The 17276-nt window shown below is 44.4% G+C and overlaps 1 protein-coding gene across 1 annotated transcript in view; it reads right to left on the bottom strand.

Moving 5' to 3' along the window:
* tmco6 (transmembrane and coiled-coil domains 6) overlaps positions 1-16330 on the bottom strand; it is a gene marked incomplete at its 3' end in the record, with an annotated part of 68970 nt that extends 52640 nt beyond the window's left edge. The window contains exons 1-5 of the mRNA XM_079530783.1: positions 16069-16330; positions 9799-9908; positions 8821-8933; positions 5687-5861; positions 5187-5291 (exon numbers count right to left, since the gene is read on the bottom strand). Coding sequence (XP_079386909.1) covers positions 5187-5291; positions 5687-5861; positions 8821-8933; positions 9799-9908; positions 16069-16159 — 594 coding nt within the window. The remainder of the gene's footprint in view (positions 1-5186; positions 5292-5686; positions 5862-8820; positions 8934-9798; positions 9909-16068) is intronic.
* Positions 16331-17276: the final 946 nt, after the last annotated feature.

The raw sequence follows: 17276 nt of genomic DNA, 5'->3' as shown, positions 1-17276 counted from the left end.
TGAATGGTTATTATTAGCATCTATGGGGGGGCTACTGAATGGTTATTATTAGCATCTATGGGGGGCTACTGAATGGTTATTATTAGCATCTATGGGGGGCTACTGAATGGTTATTATTAGCATCTATGGGGGGCTACTGAATGGTTATTATTAGCATCTATGGGGGGCTACTGAATGGTTATTATTAGCATCTATGGGGGGCTACTGAATGGTTATTATTAGCATCTATGGGGGGCTACTGAATGGTTATTATTAGCATCTATGGGGGGCTACTGAATGGTTATTATTAGCATCTATGGGGGGCTACTGAATGGTTATTATTAGCATCTATGGGGGGCTACTGAATGGTTATTATTAGCATCTATGGGGGGCTACTGAATGGTTATTATTAGCATCTATGGGGGGCTACTGAATGGTTATTATTAGCATCTATGGGGGGCTACTGAATGGTTATTATTAGCATCTATGGGGGGCTACTGAATGGTTATTATTAGCATCTATGGGGGGCTACTGAATGGTTATTATTAGCATCTATGGGGGGGCTACTGAATGGTTATTATTAGCATCTATGGGGGGGCTACTGAATGGTTATTATTAGCATCTATGGGGGGCTACTGAATGGTTATTATTAGCATCTATGGGGGGCTACTGAATGGTTATTATTAGCATCTATGGGGGGCTACTGAATGGTTATTATTAGCATCTATGGGGGGCTACTGAATGGTTATTATTAGCATCTATGGGGGGCTACTGAATGGTTATTATTAGCATCTATGGGGGGCTACTGAATGGTTATTATTAGCATCTATGGGGGGGCTACTGAATGGTTATTATTAGCATCTATGGGGGGCTACTGAATGGTTATTATTAGCATCTATGGGGGGGCTACTGAATGGTTATTATTAGCATCTATGGGGGGGCTACTGAATGGTTATTATTAGCATCTATGGGGGGCTACTGAATGGTTATTATTAGCATCTATGGGGGGGCTACTGAATGGTTATTATTAGCATCTATGGGGGGCTACTGAATGGTTATTATTAGCATCTATGGGGGGCTACTGAATGGTTATTATTAGCATCTATGGGGGGGCTACTGAATGGTTATTATTAGCATCTATGGGGGGCTACTGAATGGTTATTATTAGCATCTATGGGGGGCTACTGAATGGTTATTATTAGCATCTATGGGGGGGCTACTGAATGGTTATTATTAGCATCTATGGGGGGCTACTGAATGGTTATTATTAGCATCTATGGGGGGCTACTGAATGGTTATTATTAGCATCTATGGGGGGCTACTGAATGGTTATTATTAGCATCTATGGGGGGCTACTGAATGGTTATTATTAGCATCTATGGGGGGCTACTGAATGGTTATTATTAGCATCTATGGGGGGCTACTGAATGGTTATTATTAGCATCTATGGGGGGGCTACTGAATGGTTATTATTAGCATCTATGGGGGGCTACTGAATGGTTATTATTAGCATCTATGGGGGGGCTACTGAATGGTTATTATTAGCATCTATGGGGGGGCTACTGAATGGTTATTATTAGCATCTATGGGGGGCTACTGAATGGTTATTATTAGCATCTATGGGGGGGCTACTGAATGGTTATTATTAGCATCTATGGGGGGCTACTGAATGGTTATTATTAGCATCTATGGGGGGCTACTGAATGGTTATTATTAGCATCTATGGGGGGGCTACTGAATGGTTATTATTAGCATCTATGGGGGGCTACTGAATGGTTATTATTAGCATCTATGGGGGGCTACTGAATGGTTATTATTAGCATCTATGGGGGGGCTACTGAATGGTTATTATTAGCATCTATGGGGGGCTACTGAATGGTTATTATTAGCATCTATGGGGGGGCTACTGAATGGTTATTATTAGCATCTATGGGGGGCTACTGAATGGTTATTATTAGCATCTATGGGGGGGCTACTGAATGGTTATTATTAGCATCTATGGGGGGGCTACTGAATGGTTATTATTAGCATCTATGGGGGGGCTACTGAATGGTTATTATTAGCATCTATGGGGGGCTACTGAATGGTTATTATTAGCATCTATGGGGGGCTACTGAATGGTTATTATTAGCATCTATGGGGGGGCTACTGAATGGTTATTATTAGCATCTATGGGGGGCTACTGAATGGTTATTATTAGCATCTATGGGGGGCTACTGAATGGTTATTATTAGCATCTATGGGGGGGCTACTGAATGGTTATTATTAGCATCTATGGGGGGCTACTGAATGGTTATTATTAGCATCTATGGGGGGGCTACTGAATGGTTATTATTAGCATCTATGGGGGGGCTACTGAATGGTTATTATTAGCATCTATGGGGGGGCTACTGAATGGTTATTATTAGCATCTATGGGGGGGCTACTGAATGGTTATTATTAGCATCTATGGGGGGGCTACTGAATGGTTATTATTAGCATCTATGGGGGGCTACTGAATGGTTATTATTAGCATCTATGGGGGGCTACTGAATGGTTATTATTAGCATCTATGGGGGGGCTACTGAATGGTTATTATTAGCATATATGGGGGGGCTACTGAATGGTTATTATTAGCATCTATGGGGGGCTACTGAATGGTTATTATTAGCATCTATGGGGGGGCTACTGAATGGTTATTATTAGCATCTATGGGGGGGCTACTGAATGGTTATTATTAGCATCTATGGGGGGCTACTGAATGGTTATTATTAGCATCTATGGGGGGGCTACTGAATGGTTATTATTAGCATCTATGGGGGGGCTACTGAATGGTTATTATTAGCATCTATGGGGGGCTACTGAATGGTTATTATTAGCATCTATGGGGGGCTACTGAATGGTTATTATTAGCATCTATGGGGGGGCTACTGAATGGTTATTATTAGCATCTATGGGGGGGCTACTGAATGGTTATTATTAGCATCTATGGGGGGCTACTGAATGGTTATTATTAGCATCTATGGGGGGGCTACTGAATGGTTATTATTAGCATCTATGGGGGGGCTACTGAATGGTTATTATTAGCATCTATGGGGGGGCTACTGAATGGTTATTATTAGCATCTATGGGGGGCTACTGAATGGTTATTATTAGCATCTATGGGGGGCTACTGAATGGTTATTATTAGCATCTATGGGGGGGCTACTGAATGGTTATTATTAGCATCTATGGGGGGCTACTGAATGGTTATTATTAGCATCTATGGGGGGGCTACTGAATGGTTATTATTAGCATCTATGGGGGGCTACTGAATGGTTATTATTAGCATCTATGGGGGGGCTACTGAATGGTTATTATTAGCATCTATGGGGGGCTACTGAATGGTTATTATTAGCATCTATGGGGGGCTACTGAATGGTTATTATTAGCATCTATGGGGGGGCTACTGAATGGTTATTATTAGCATCTATGGGGGGGCTACTGAATGGTTATTATTAGCATCTATGGGGGGCTACTGAATGGTTATTATTAGCATCTATGGGGGGCTACTGAATGGTTATTATTAGCATCTATGGGGGGGCTACTGAATGGTTATTATTAGCATCTATGGGGGGGCTACTGAATGGTTATTATTAGCATCTATGGGGGGGCTACTGAAAAAAACGATATACAAGCTCATGAGTAAACACGTATGCTTGTAGATCTACTATTATCAGGGTTTTTTTGCGTGACACCACTGTGCGGGCGAAGTATACAGTTTAACCGCTTATATACAGTGATAAGAAACATTTCAAACTTTGATTATTCTATCGATCAAAAAGCGTAACTGTCAAAAATAATCATGGCTTACGAAATAATCAATGAGTATAGGGAGCCGTTTCTGGATGGGAACCCGTTTTGGTGTTTTAACATTAAGCATTATGTTATACTGTTATACTGGATAATGTCTGGCTAGGTGGTCGTTGTAGGGAGATAATTCACCTCCTTTATGTAAGGGATAATGTCTGGCTAGGTGGTCGTTGTAGGGAGATAATTCACCTCCTTTATGTAAGGGATAATGTCTGGCTAGGTGGTCGTTGTAGGGAGATAATTCACCTCCTTTATGTAAGGGATAATGTCTGGCTAGGTGGTCGTTGTAGGGAGATAATTCACCTCCTTTATGTAAGGGATAATGTCTGGCTAGGTGGTCGTTGTAGGGAGATAATTCACCTCCTTTATGTAAGGGATAATGTCTGGCTAGGTGGTCGTTGTAGGGAGATAATTCACCTCCTTTATGTAAGGGATAATGTCTGGCTAGGTGGTCGTTGTAGGGAGATAATTCACCTCCTTTATGTAAGGGATAATGTCTGGCTAGGTGGTCGTTGTAGGGAGATAATTCACCTCCTTTATGTAAGGGATAATGTCTGGCTAGGTGGTCGTTGTAGGGAGATAATTCACCTCCTTTATGTAAGGGATAATGTCTGGCTAGGTGGTCGTTGTAGGGAGATAATTCACCTCCTTTATGTAAGGGATAATGTCTGGCTAGGTGGTCGTTGTAGGGAGATAATTCACCTCCTTTATGTAAGGGATAATGTCTGGCTAGGTGGTCTCTATGTATGTGATGTATCACCATGTGTTGTTCTATTGTTCTATCTCTATGTATGTGATGTATCACCATGTGTTGTTCTATTGTTCTATCTCTATGTATGTGATGTATCACCATGTGTTGTTCTATCTCTATGTATGTGATGTATCACCATGTGTTGTTCTATCTCTATGTATGTGATGTATCACCATGTATTGTTCTATCTCTATGTATGTGATGTATCACCATGTATTGTTCTATCTCTATGTATGTGATGTATCACCATGTGTTGTTCTATTGTTCTATCTCTATGTATGTGATGTATCACCATGTGTTGTTCTATTGTTCTATCTCTATGTATGTGATGTATCACCATGTGTTGTTCTATTGTTCTATCTCTATGTATGTGATGTATCACCATGTGTTGTTCTATCTCTATGTATGTGATGTATCACCATGTGTTGTTCTATCTCTATGTATGTGATGTATCACCATGTGTTGTTCTTGCTTACTGTAAATCGCTCTGGATTAAGAGCGTCTGATAAATGACTACATTGTAAATTGTAGTGTAGACAGTGAAATTGACCAATCTCAGTATAAACAGTGTAAACAGTGTAAACAGTGTAAACAGTGTAAACAGTGTAAACAGAATCAGACTGACCTGTAGACAGTTGTCCAGAGCAGGGATCAGACCCTGAGCCAACAGTTTGTCTCTGACCTTCTGACTGTCTGGAACCATGTTCCCTAGAACGTACACACACACCTCCTACACACACGCACGCACACACGCACGCACGCAGGCACACACGCACGCAGGCACACACGCACGCAGGCAGACATATTTGTAGAATCATTCAAATAACTAATAACACTAACCCAATAACTAATAACACTAAACAATACTAACATAACAGGACATGAGGACAGCATACAGAAACATGATGCATTTCAAACACTGTAAACAGAGAAAATAAGAAAAGATTCAAACTATTGCTAGGATAGGACTGAGAGTCCACACACACACACACACACACACACACACACACACACACACACACACACACACACACACACACACACACACACACACACACACACACACACACACACACACACACACACACACACACACACACACACACACACACACACAGTACTGACGGTGAAGGCAGGGCTCTGTCCAGACAGATAGGTGATGAGGTACGGTGCAGCAGGTGAACAGTAGGGGGCAGCGTTGCTTTGGGACAGGCGGTGGAGACAGCGACACGCATGCAGACGGTTCTGAGCCATGTGACCTGACAGGTGCCTTATAAGGACATGGATGCTGTTCTCCTGTCTGCGCACGCACGCACGCACGCACGCACGCACGCACGCACGCACGCACGCACGCACGCACGCACGCACGCACGCACGCACGCACGCACGCACGCACGCACGCACGCACGCACGCACACACACACGCACGCACGCACGCACGCACACACACACGCACGCACGCACACACGCACGCACGCACGCACACACGCACACACGCACGCACACAGAAAAAGCATTATTGGCAACAGAACAGATTTCTGTTCAACATCATCTTAGGGCTGAATCATACTCCTATTTTAGAGGCGAGAATAAAGTCAGTCGAAATCATCTACTATAAGCGGCATTTATAGTATAGCTGTCTGTCTGTGACTGGGAGGTGAGACAGCTGTCTTTCTGTCTCTCACAGGGAGGTGAGACAGCAGTATAGCTGTCTGTCTGTCACCGGGAGGTGAGACAGCAGTATAGCTGTCTGTCTGTCACCGGGAGGTGAGACAGCAGTGTAGCCGTCTGTCTGTCACCGGGAGGTGAGACAGCTGCAGTGACAGACAGACAGCTATACTGCTGTCTCACCTCCCAGTGAGAGACAGACAGCTGTCTCACCTCCCTGTGACAGACAGACAGCTATACTGCTGTCTCACCTCCCAGTGAGAGACAGACAGCTGTCTCACCTCCCAGTGAGAGACAGACAGCTATACTGCTGTCTCACCTCCCAGTGAGAGACAGACAGCTGTCTCACCTCCCAGTGAGAGACAGACAGCTATACTGCTGTCTCACCTCCCTGTGAGAGACAGACAGCTGAGACAGAATAGCTGTCTGTCTCTCAGGTGAGACAGCTGTCTGTCTCTCTGTCTGGGCAATAAATAGGACTATGAATCGCTGAGCTGTAAATGTGTGAATTTAATAATCTTTTTATAAAGTTGAGATGTGCAGCAGTATATATTTATATATAGTATATATATAGTATTTATATATAGTATATATATAGTATTTATATATAGTATATATATAGTATATATATACTATATATATATATATTTATATATAGTATATATAGTATATCTAATCTGGTGTGCAGGTGATGACATCACAATCCTATATTACAATTGAAAACATGTGCCCAAAAGCACGCACAGGAACAAAAGGCACCAGCTACTACGTCACTGACACGCTGCAACACGCTGCAACACACACTGCAACAACACACTAACACGTCACACACTTACCCTCCGCGTCGATCCACGGCTATCTCCTCATGTCGCGCCGCACGGCCACACTCGACACCAGCCGCGTAAAAATTGTCATCGCACTGCCACTAAAGCCGGCTCCCGTCCACACTCGCAAACAATATCAATATCAATAATAAACACAAACACGCCACAAGCACCGACACCCCCGCCTAATTTGTTGCCACGTCTATGAAAACAAGCACAGCAAAAATGCCATTCAACACGCTACTTACACACACTACCACTCGCTTACAATACGCGGACCTGGCAACACTACATTCTCTCTCCCATTTGCTCAGAGCCCACCACGTGACCCACACAGGGAGGGAGACGATTGCGTGATGCTTCTATGTACAGGATTCTATAGGTCACCACTTTTGGTGTGACACACATACGGCTTCTGTTTACTAATATGCGTTGTCAACACGTGCTGAGTTGACAAACATTGACCGACTTCGGAGAAGACTGATAGTTTCTCCTTTACTACTTAGGCTGTGGAAGTATTCACACTAGGCAACTTTTGCATTTATTGGCATTGCCAATTTGGGGAGAAAAGGAGGACGAGGAGGTGATCAAGCTCCACAACACCACATTGGTAGGTAGCCTCAAGGCTGCATTTATTTGCCTTCTTTTTCCTCTCGAGGCTGCATGGGATGATGTGAACCCCTCCAGCAGGCTAGGGAGCACCGCTCCGGTTAGCGGAAAATGACCGCGGGGTGCGGGTTGCCAGGTTTTTTTATAAGTAAAGTATTTACATTCAATTAAAAAAACATATATATATAATACATTTTAATTTACGTCATATTTAGCGGCATTTCGACCTAATTTCTCTGTTCTTTGTCAATGGCAAATATTGAGACGTGTGGGGACTAAAGCTGTATATAGGAGGGCCCTCAAACACATTAGTTCATAACTTTTCATCGTGCTCCTAAAAAAAAATGTGGCATTGACAATTTGGGGAGAAAAGGAGGACGAGGAGGTGATCAAGCTCCACAACACCACATTGGGAGGTAGCCTCAAGGCTGCATTTATTTGCCTTCTTTTTCCTCTCGAGGCTGCATGGGATGATGTGAACCCCTCCAGCAGGCTAGGGAGCACCGCTCCGGTTAGCGGAAAATGACCGCGGGGTGCGGGTTGCCAGGTTTTTTTATAAGTAAAGTATTTACATTCAATTAAAAAAACATATATATATAATACATTTTAATTTACGTCATATTTAGCGGCATTTCGACCTAATTTCTCTGTTCTTTGTCAATGGCAAATATTGAGACGTGTGGGGACTAAAGCTGTATATAGGAGGGCCCTCAAACACATTATTTCATAACTTTTCATCGTGCTCCTAAAAAAAAATGTGTGCTACTAGCCGCAATTACATACACACTTAAAATAATAAGAAATTTGCGCCAACGACTGCGTCGACACCTGGCGTGGAACAAACGGGACGAACCGAGGCGCATATATGGATAACAACACTACACGCGCGCTGCAACACAAAACAGCTGCATACAACGCGTGTCACTGTGCACTTCTGTATCTGTGGACTTCTGTATCGCAACGCAGGCCAACGCAACTCTGGGATGAGCGGGCCGAAGGCCCGCGAAATTCTAGTATAATTACATTTTCTTTATTTTATTTATAATGTGAGAAATGGCACCCAAAGAGTTAACCCCCGACAACACAAACACACAAAAACAAAAACATACTCTCTCCCCATACCTTCGGCCTGGTGGAGACAATAATAATAATAACCACCTAATGAAGGCCAGCTGTGCAGCATGGTGTTTCAGAGCTCGACTCAGAGCCCTCAGATGAACCTCAGTGTCCTCCGCTCTGCTGCGCTGAACTTTACGGTACAACTCCACCACCTGGAGGTCAAAGGTCACAGGATGCATTTAGAACAGCGCTTTTATTCAAAGAGCTACGCACACACACACACACGCACGCGCACGCACACACACACACACAGTCACACGCACACACACATGCACACACACACACAGTCACACACACAGTCACACACACACACACACACGCGCACACACACACACACACACACACACACACACAGTCACAGTCACACACACACACACGCACGCACGCACGCACGCACGCACACAGTCATACACACGCACACACACGCACACAGTCACACACACAGTCACGCACGCACGCGCACACACAGTCACACACACACACACAGTCACACACACACAAACACACGCGCACACACACAGTCACACACACACACACACACACACACACACACACACACACACACACACACACACACACACACACACACACACACACACACACACACACACACACACACACACACACACACACACACACACACGCACACACCCAGTCACACACACGCACACACAAACACACGCACACACGCACACACACACAGTCACACACACACACACACACACACACACACACACACACACACACACACACACACACAAACACACACACAAACACACGCACACACACACACACACACACACACACACACACGCGCGCGCACAAACACAGTCACACACACACACACACACACACACACACACACACACACGCGCACACACACAGTCACACACACACACACACGCGCACACACAGTCACACACACACACACACACACACACACACACACACACACACACACACACACACACACAAACACACGCACACACACACAGTCACACACACACACGCACCCACCTGGTCAGCGGAATCAGAAGAGTCCATGGTATCTTCATCATCTTCATCATCGTCGTGAAGCAGCAGTCTCTTACTGACCAGCTGTCTGTCTCTACGAGCCTGTCTCACTGCTGATGACATCACAGTGACATCATTATGACATCATCATCACAGCTGTCTGTCTCTGGGTCTGAGCACACTTTAGATTCCATGCGAGGACAGAAGAAGCTGTGTTTTGTTTTGCGTCATTTCTGTTTTTTTTAGACCGCTGGTGGATGGAAAAGGAGCTCCACCCACGCGGCAGGTTGCCACGTCGGCAAGATTCCCGTAAATTACGCAAAACACAGCTTCCTCTGGTCAAAAGATAGATAGTATTTTAAACAAACTTATAGCTTGTTATGTAGACAGCTCTAGAATTGCATTTTATGTAGTCATAGCACTTTATAGTACACATGTATAATATACTAGAAAGGTCGCAATTAAAAAAAATGCAAAGTGTGGTTGCCGCAGTGGCTTACATATGCCCCTCCCACTGATATTGCCAGCCAATTACAATGTTGCGTCACCCCTGCGATCATGCGTAAGTCATTCGGAGGGGATTTATCTCCTCAAAAATAATTTTTCTGCAAGAACTTTTTCCCATTTGCGGCGCGCCCTATGGATGAAAATGGAATCGCTTTTGGCTTTTGGTTGACCCGCGACATCTGATTCAAATTTGGGATGGATTGGACATTCCGTTCGTGACGACTTCGGACGACGATTAAGGCCGAACGATACGGACAAAAAAAGATTCAAAAAATCGGACAAATTTAAACGCGGTCCGATAGGTCCAGAGATCATGTGTACCGATTTCTGTGAGATTCGGACAAAATCTGTAGAATCAGAAAATAAAAGTGTGTTTTGAAGAAAATTCAAAATGGCGGAAAATCTATCCTGACGCAAATGGGCGTGGCCTATATGGGGAGATGCGTCATGACCCAAGGAATCCAGGGCAAAAATAATTTTGATTTTACAACCTATGGTTCAAGAGTTATATAATTATAATTAATCATCAATTAAACTATACAACGGATATCTTAGCAAAATACAAGCACACAATTCCTGATGAAGCCGGTCGATTTGACATATGACTCGAGTGTGTGCGGCAGAAACTGTGGGAGGAGTAGTGTGCCAAAGTATCCAAATGTACAAAAACAATAGTCTGGTTGCCCTGTTAGGGCAACCACACTAAAACAGGGCAACCACACTAATTATATAGTATAGTATGTATAGTTTACATAGATACTCCACTGTTACGTTCTTAGTTTACGCATGATTCATGATAACTACATTTTATATATGTGATGTATGCCATGCTTTTGTTATTGCTTAATGTAAGTCGCTCTGGACACAGCTTCCTCTGGTCAAAACACAGCTTCCTCTGGCCAAAACACAGCTTCCTCTGGTCCAAAACACAGCTTCCTCTGGCCAAAACACAGCTTCCTCTGGTCCAAAACACAGCTTCCTCTGGTCCAAAACACAGCTTCCTCTGGCCAAAACACAGCTTCCTCTGGTCCAAAACACAGCTTCCTCTGGCCAAAACACAGCTTCCTGTGGCCAAAACACAGCTTCCTCTGGCCAAAACACAGCTTCTCTCAGACCCATCTGAGCCACGGACCACCTGATGGCATTTAGCCTCTCAGACCCATCTGAGCCACGGACCACCTGATGACATTTAGCCTCTCAGACCCATCTGAGCCACGGACCACCTGATGACATTTAGCCTCTCAGACCCATCTGAGCCACGGACCACCTGATGACATTTAGCCTCTCAGACCCATCTGAGCCACGGACCACCTGATGACATTTAGCCTCTCAGACCCATCTGAGCCACGGACCACCTGATGGCATTTAGCCTCTCAGACCCATCTGAGCCACGGACCACCTGATGACATGTAGCCTCTCAGACCCATCTGAGCCACGGACCACCTGATGGCATTTAGCCTCTCAGACCCATCTGAGCCACGGACCACCTGATGACATTTAGCCTCTCAGACCCATCTGAGCCACGGACCACCTGATGGCATTTAGCCTCTCAGACCCATCTGAGCCACGGACCACCTGATGACATTTAGCCTCTCAGACCCATCTGAGCCACGGACCACCTGATGACATTTAGCCTCTCAGACCCATCTGAGCCACGGACCACCTGATGACATTTAGCCTCTCAGACCCATCTGAGCCACGGACCACCTGATGACATTTAGCCTCTCAGACCCATCTGAGCCACGGACCACCGTTGGAGGATCAAGTGGATCCTCCAACTGTATAATAATATTTCAATGATAAAGCTGAAGAAAACTAAAAACAATCCTCGGAGCTCTGGAAGCTACTAAACAACCAACTAGGCTGCGGTCAGAAACTAAAAACTAGGTTTACACTTTACATCAAATCGAACAACACCCTCATCACTGACAAGCTAGATGTGGCCAACTACTTGCGGCCGGGCTCCACCGGGCGCGTCAGCGTCGCGTCAGCGTCGCGTCTCCGTCACCGTCAGGGAATGTTCCCTTTTTAATCAATGAAGGGTGGCTCCACTGCCCGCGTTGCGTTGCGTTGACGGAGACGCGACGCATGCATTCAAATTGAACCGGTGCGTTTTTTGACGCACGCGACGGAGACGCAACGCGTCCGGTGGAGCCCTGGCGTTAAACATCTTCTTTACAAACATTGCAACAACGCTGGTTAACAAACTGCCCTCCCACTCTGGGCGTTTTGGTGTAGAGCACATCAAAGCTTTCTACAGAAACCTAGGTGTTTGTAAAGATGATTAAATTGGAAATGGTAACAACTGAGGAGGTGCTCAAAATACTGAGTGCCCTCCAACCCCACAAGGCCACTGGCCATGACAATATTCCCTCCAGAGACTCAGCCATCTCTATAGCTCCAATCATCACCCACATAGTAAACCTCTCCATCAAACAGGGACAGGTCCCCCAAGATTTCAAACTGGCCAAAGTAACCCCACTGCACAAGAAAGGGAGCAAATTAGACCCCGGCAACTACCGCCCTAAATGGTAAATAAATGGTAAAGGGTGCATTTATATAGTGCCTTTATCCAAGGCGCTTTACATAGATAGTGCATTAGTGCATTACATTTAACCATTCACACACACATTCACACACCTTTACATAGATTGTGCATTACATTCACCCATTCACACACACATTCACACACCTTTACATAGATTGTGCATTACATTCACCCATTCACACACACACATTCACGCACACATTCACACACCGATGGCGGAGGAAACCATGCAAGGCACCAACCTGCACATCAGGAGAAATCAGAGGTTCAGAGTCTTGCTCAAGGACACTTCCACACTAACTCTGGGGGAGCCCACAGGGATCAAACTGGCAACCTTGCGGTTCTCATCCAGCCACTCTACCCCTGATCCACCGCCGCCGCCCATATTCTAAGCTCCATCTCGAAAGTGGTGGAAAAAATAGTCGATGAACAGGTTGAAAAGTATCTTGCCACATACAAATTAATGTACAAATTCCAATCTGGCTTCAAAACATCCCACTCCACTGACACATGCCTCCTCTATTTGAGCGACCACATCAAACACGAGGTGAATGCTATAGCAAATACTGCGGCAGTGCGGCATGGTCAAGCTGGACCTCCAAAAGGCTTTTGACACTGTGAACCACTCCATACTGGTTAACAAGCTAAAAGCAATTGGTTTTAATAGCATATCAGTGAGCTGGCTGCAATCCTACCTGGATGGGAGAGAACAGATGGTGGAGGTGAACGGAACCGGAAAGATTAGCCTCCTTATATAGCGTTTATATAGCACCTTTATCCAATAGATAGTGCATTACATTCACACATTCACACACACATTCACACACCTTTACATAGATTGTGCATTACATTCACCCATTCACACACACATTCACACACCTTTACATAGATAGTGCATTACATTCACCCATTCACACACACATTCACACACCGATTGCGGCGGAAGCCATGCAAGGTACCAACCAGCACATCGGGAGCAATTTGGGGTTCAGTGTCTTGCCCAAGGACACTTCGACATGTAGACAGGAGGAGCCGGGATTCGAACCGCCGACCCATGGATCATTGGACGACCTGCTCTACCTCTTGAGCCACAGTCGCCACGTGGTACAAGGTTTCTACGACTATGCATGCACCTTGGTACCACAGCACCGCTAAGGCCCTTAAAACAAGGCTCCAGACTTCCAAAAACAAACTGGTCAGGATACAACTTGGCCTCACTCCTCAAACCCACCTCACCCCTGCCCATTTTGACAGGCTGGAATGGCTTAGGGCCGATTCATACTCCTATTTTACCGCTGTTTCGGCGCTGTAGTGCCGAAATGATTTCGGCTCGTCAGAATTTTTCAGTAGCACCGAAGAGCCGACTTTAGGACGGTACCCGCCCCCCCCGAACCTCAAATGACGTCACATTGTAGTCTCTACAGAGCCCAATGACGTCACATTGTAGTCTCTACAGAGCCCAATGACGTCACATTGTAGTCTCTACAGAGCCCAATGACGTCACATTATAGTCTCTACAGAGCCCAATGACGTCACATTGTAGGCTCTACAGAGCCCAATGACGTCACATTGTAGGCTCTACAGAGCCCAATGACGTCACATTGTAGGCTCTACAGAGCCCAATGACGTCACATTGTAGGCTCTACAGCGCCGAACCCACTTTTATTCAGCTCTAAAATAGGAGTATGAATCCGGCTTTAGGGTCGACGACAGAGTACAGCATCTTGCAATGGGTCTGGTCCACAAGATGCACTACACCACCACACAGGTACACATGGGTCTGGTGAGGTCCACAAGATTCACTACACCACCACACAGGTACACATGGGTCTGGTCCACAAGATTCACTACACCACCACACAGGTACACATGTTGTACCTGTCTAAATATTTCCTTAATGTCAACAAAGTCCACACCCATAACAATTTACAATTTACAATTTAGGCATTTAGCAGACGCTCTTAATCCAGAGCGACTTACATTAAGCAAGAACAAAAAGCATGGGAATACATCACATATATAAACAGCATTTATCAAGAAACATGCGTAAGCTAAGAACGTAACTAGAACATATCTATATAATGACACTATACATATAAGCTATACATATATATTATACTATGCTGTACTGTTATTGTGCTGTCTACATGACATGCTATAGGTCTGTTTCAAATGCTATCTAAGTCTAAAAAAGTGCTGTCTAAGGGGGTAGGGTAAGTGCTATGGGCCATGGTGGAGTCTGAAAAGGTGGGTTTTCAAACTACGGCGGAAGATCGGGAGTGATGCTGCAGTTCTGATTGCATAACACCAGAGGGAGTTCAACTAACCATGTGCAACCCAGATTCGGCACAAACAAGGGACTAAATTATTTTCACTCCTATGCTACCAAAATGTGGAACGCACTACCAACAGTCATTAAGACATGCAAATCCCTAGAAAACCGCTCTCAAAGGGCACCTATGGACGGCTGCAATTTGAAACTGGCCCCGTAAAAACCTGTATCCCCCCCCCACCCCACCTCCCCCTCACTGTATATGTTTGTTTTTTTCCCTTTTTACCTCCTATGATGATTTCTTGTTTTTGACTATATAGAAGAGTATATTTGTACGTCTCTAATTATTATGATGAATTGAAGGTGGACCCTCTTGTAAACAAGTGTAATGCTTTATGGTGTCGTCCACTCACAGTTAACAGTTTTGTATTAAGTTGTGCTTGAAATGTACTGTAATTCTGCAAACTGTTAAAACATGAATCAATCAATCAATACAATATTTACACAATGCTGTACCTCCAACTGTATATACTTTGTTTACACAATGCTGTACCTCCTCCAACTGTATATACTTTATGTTTACACAATACTGTACCTCCAACTGTATATACTTTATGTTTACGTTTTATGTTTATGTTGGAAACAAGTGTAATGCTTAATTGGGTCGTCCACTCACAGTTAACAGCCTTTGTATTGAGTTTGTGCTTGAAATGTACTGTAATGCAAACTGTTAATAAATGTTTCAATCAATCAAATCAATTACACAATACTGTACCTCCAACTGTATATACTTTCCCCATTTTCAATTTGTGACACTTGCTTTGGCAACAATGTAAACGCATGTTTTCTCATGCCAATAAAGCTTTGAAGCTTTGAATTGAAATTGAATTGAATAAATAAATGAATAAATAAAGAATGGACCTTGATGTGAAATAAACAAACCAACCTTTCTCATGTTGTCTCCTCTTTGTCTTCAATTCTTCCAGACTGTGTTTATTATCTGCAGCTTTATGACCAACGGACTTTAATCTCCACATATTTATAATAAATAAATACTTTATAAAAACAATAAGATGCTGTTGTTGGTTACAGGCATGGAGCTGAGGCTAACTCCGCTAGCACCATGCTAACCAACCCACACACACACACACACACACACACACGCACAGTCGCACACGCACACACACGCACACAAACACGCACACGCACACGCACAAACACACACACACACACACACACGCACACACACACGCACACGCACACACACAGTCACACAGTCACACGCACAAGAGTGTTGCCATGTCCGCTGCAGGGTTGCCAGGTTTTGCGAGAGAAACGAGCAACCATGGTGTATGAAAACAAGCTTTAAAAAAGTGACACACAATTTTGCAATTTAAAAATAAACATTCATATAAACTATTTGAGAATAGCAGATCTACAAGCTCACAATTGTCAGCTTGTAGATCTGCTATTTTCCAAAACATCTTTATATAAAAAAAAGTAAAATAATTGAACGCAATTGGAAAAACAAGCCCAAAGTTGCTTATAATAAGCATACATGGCAACACCATGTATGCTTAGGGGCAGACTGTTGAGACCATAGAGTATATAAAATACAAGGTCAATACAAGGTCCCAGAACCAAGGTGAGCCAATTGAATCTTACGTGACAGACCTAAGGATTAAAGCAAAGACCTGCAATTTTGGGACACTGCGTGAGGAGCTCATCAAGGACAGATTAGTCTATGGCATAAATGATGATAATCTGAGAAAAATCTTGCTGCGTGACGGAGGGCTGACTCTAGCTAAGGCTGTCTCTGTGTGTCAAATATATGAGCAGACGGAGCACCACCCAAGGGCATTGTCATCACATGCTCCCACTAGTGTTGACAGTCTGCAGTACAAATGTGGAAGGAAGCAGAGATTTGAGCCACAGCAGAGATTCGAGCCACGGCAGAGACCACAGACAGGGAGAAATGCACAGCCTGGTGATGACCAGCTGTAATAATTGTGGTGGTAGCCATGATGCCAAGAGAGACAATTGCCCGGCTTTTGGTCAACAATGCCATACATGCAAGAAATGGAACCACTACAAGAAGTGCTGCAGATCAGCACAGAGGTACTCCAGGACACAGAGTTCCAGGGAATCTGTCCA

This window comes from Electrona antarctica, assembly GCF_951216825.1.
Source record: "Electrona antarctica genome assembly, contig: scaffold_73, whole genome shotgun sequence".
Taxonomy (NCBI): domain Eukaryota; kingdom Metazoa; phylum Chordata; class Actinopteri; order Myctophiformes; family Myctophidae; genus Electrona; species Electrona antarctica.
Note: the sequence above shows the minus strand (reverse complement) of the source record. Positions and strands in the feature narration are given on the sequence as shown.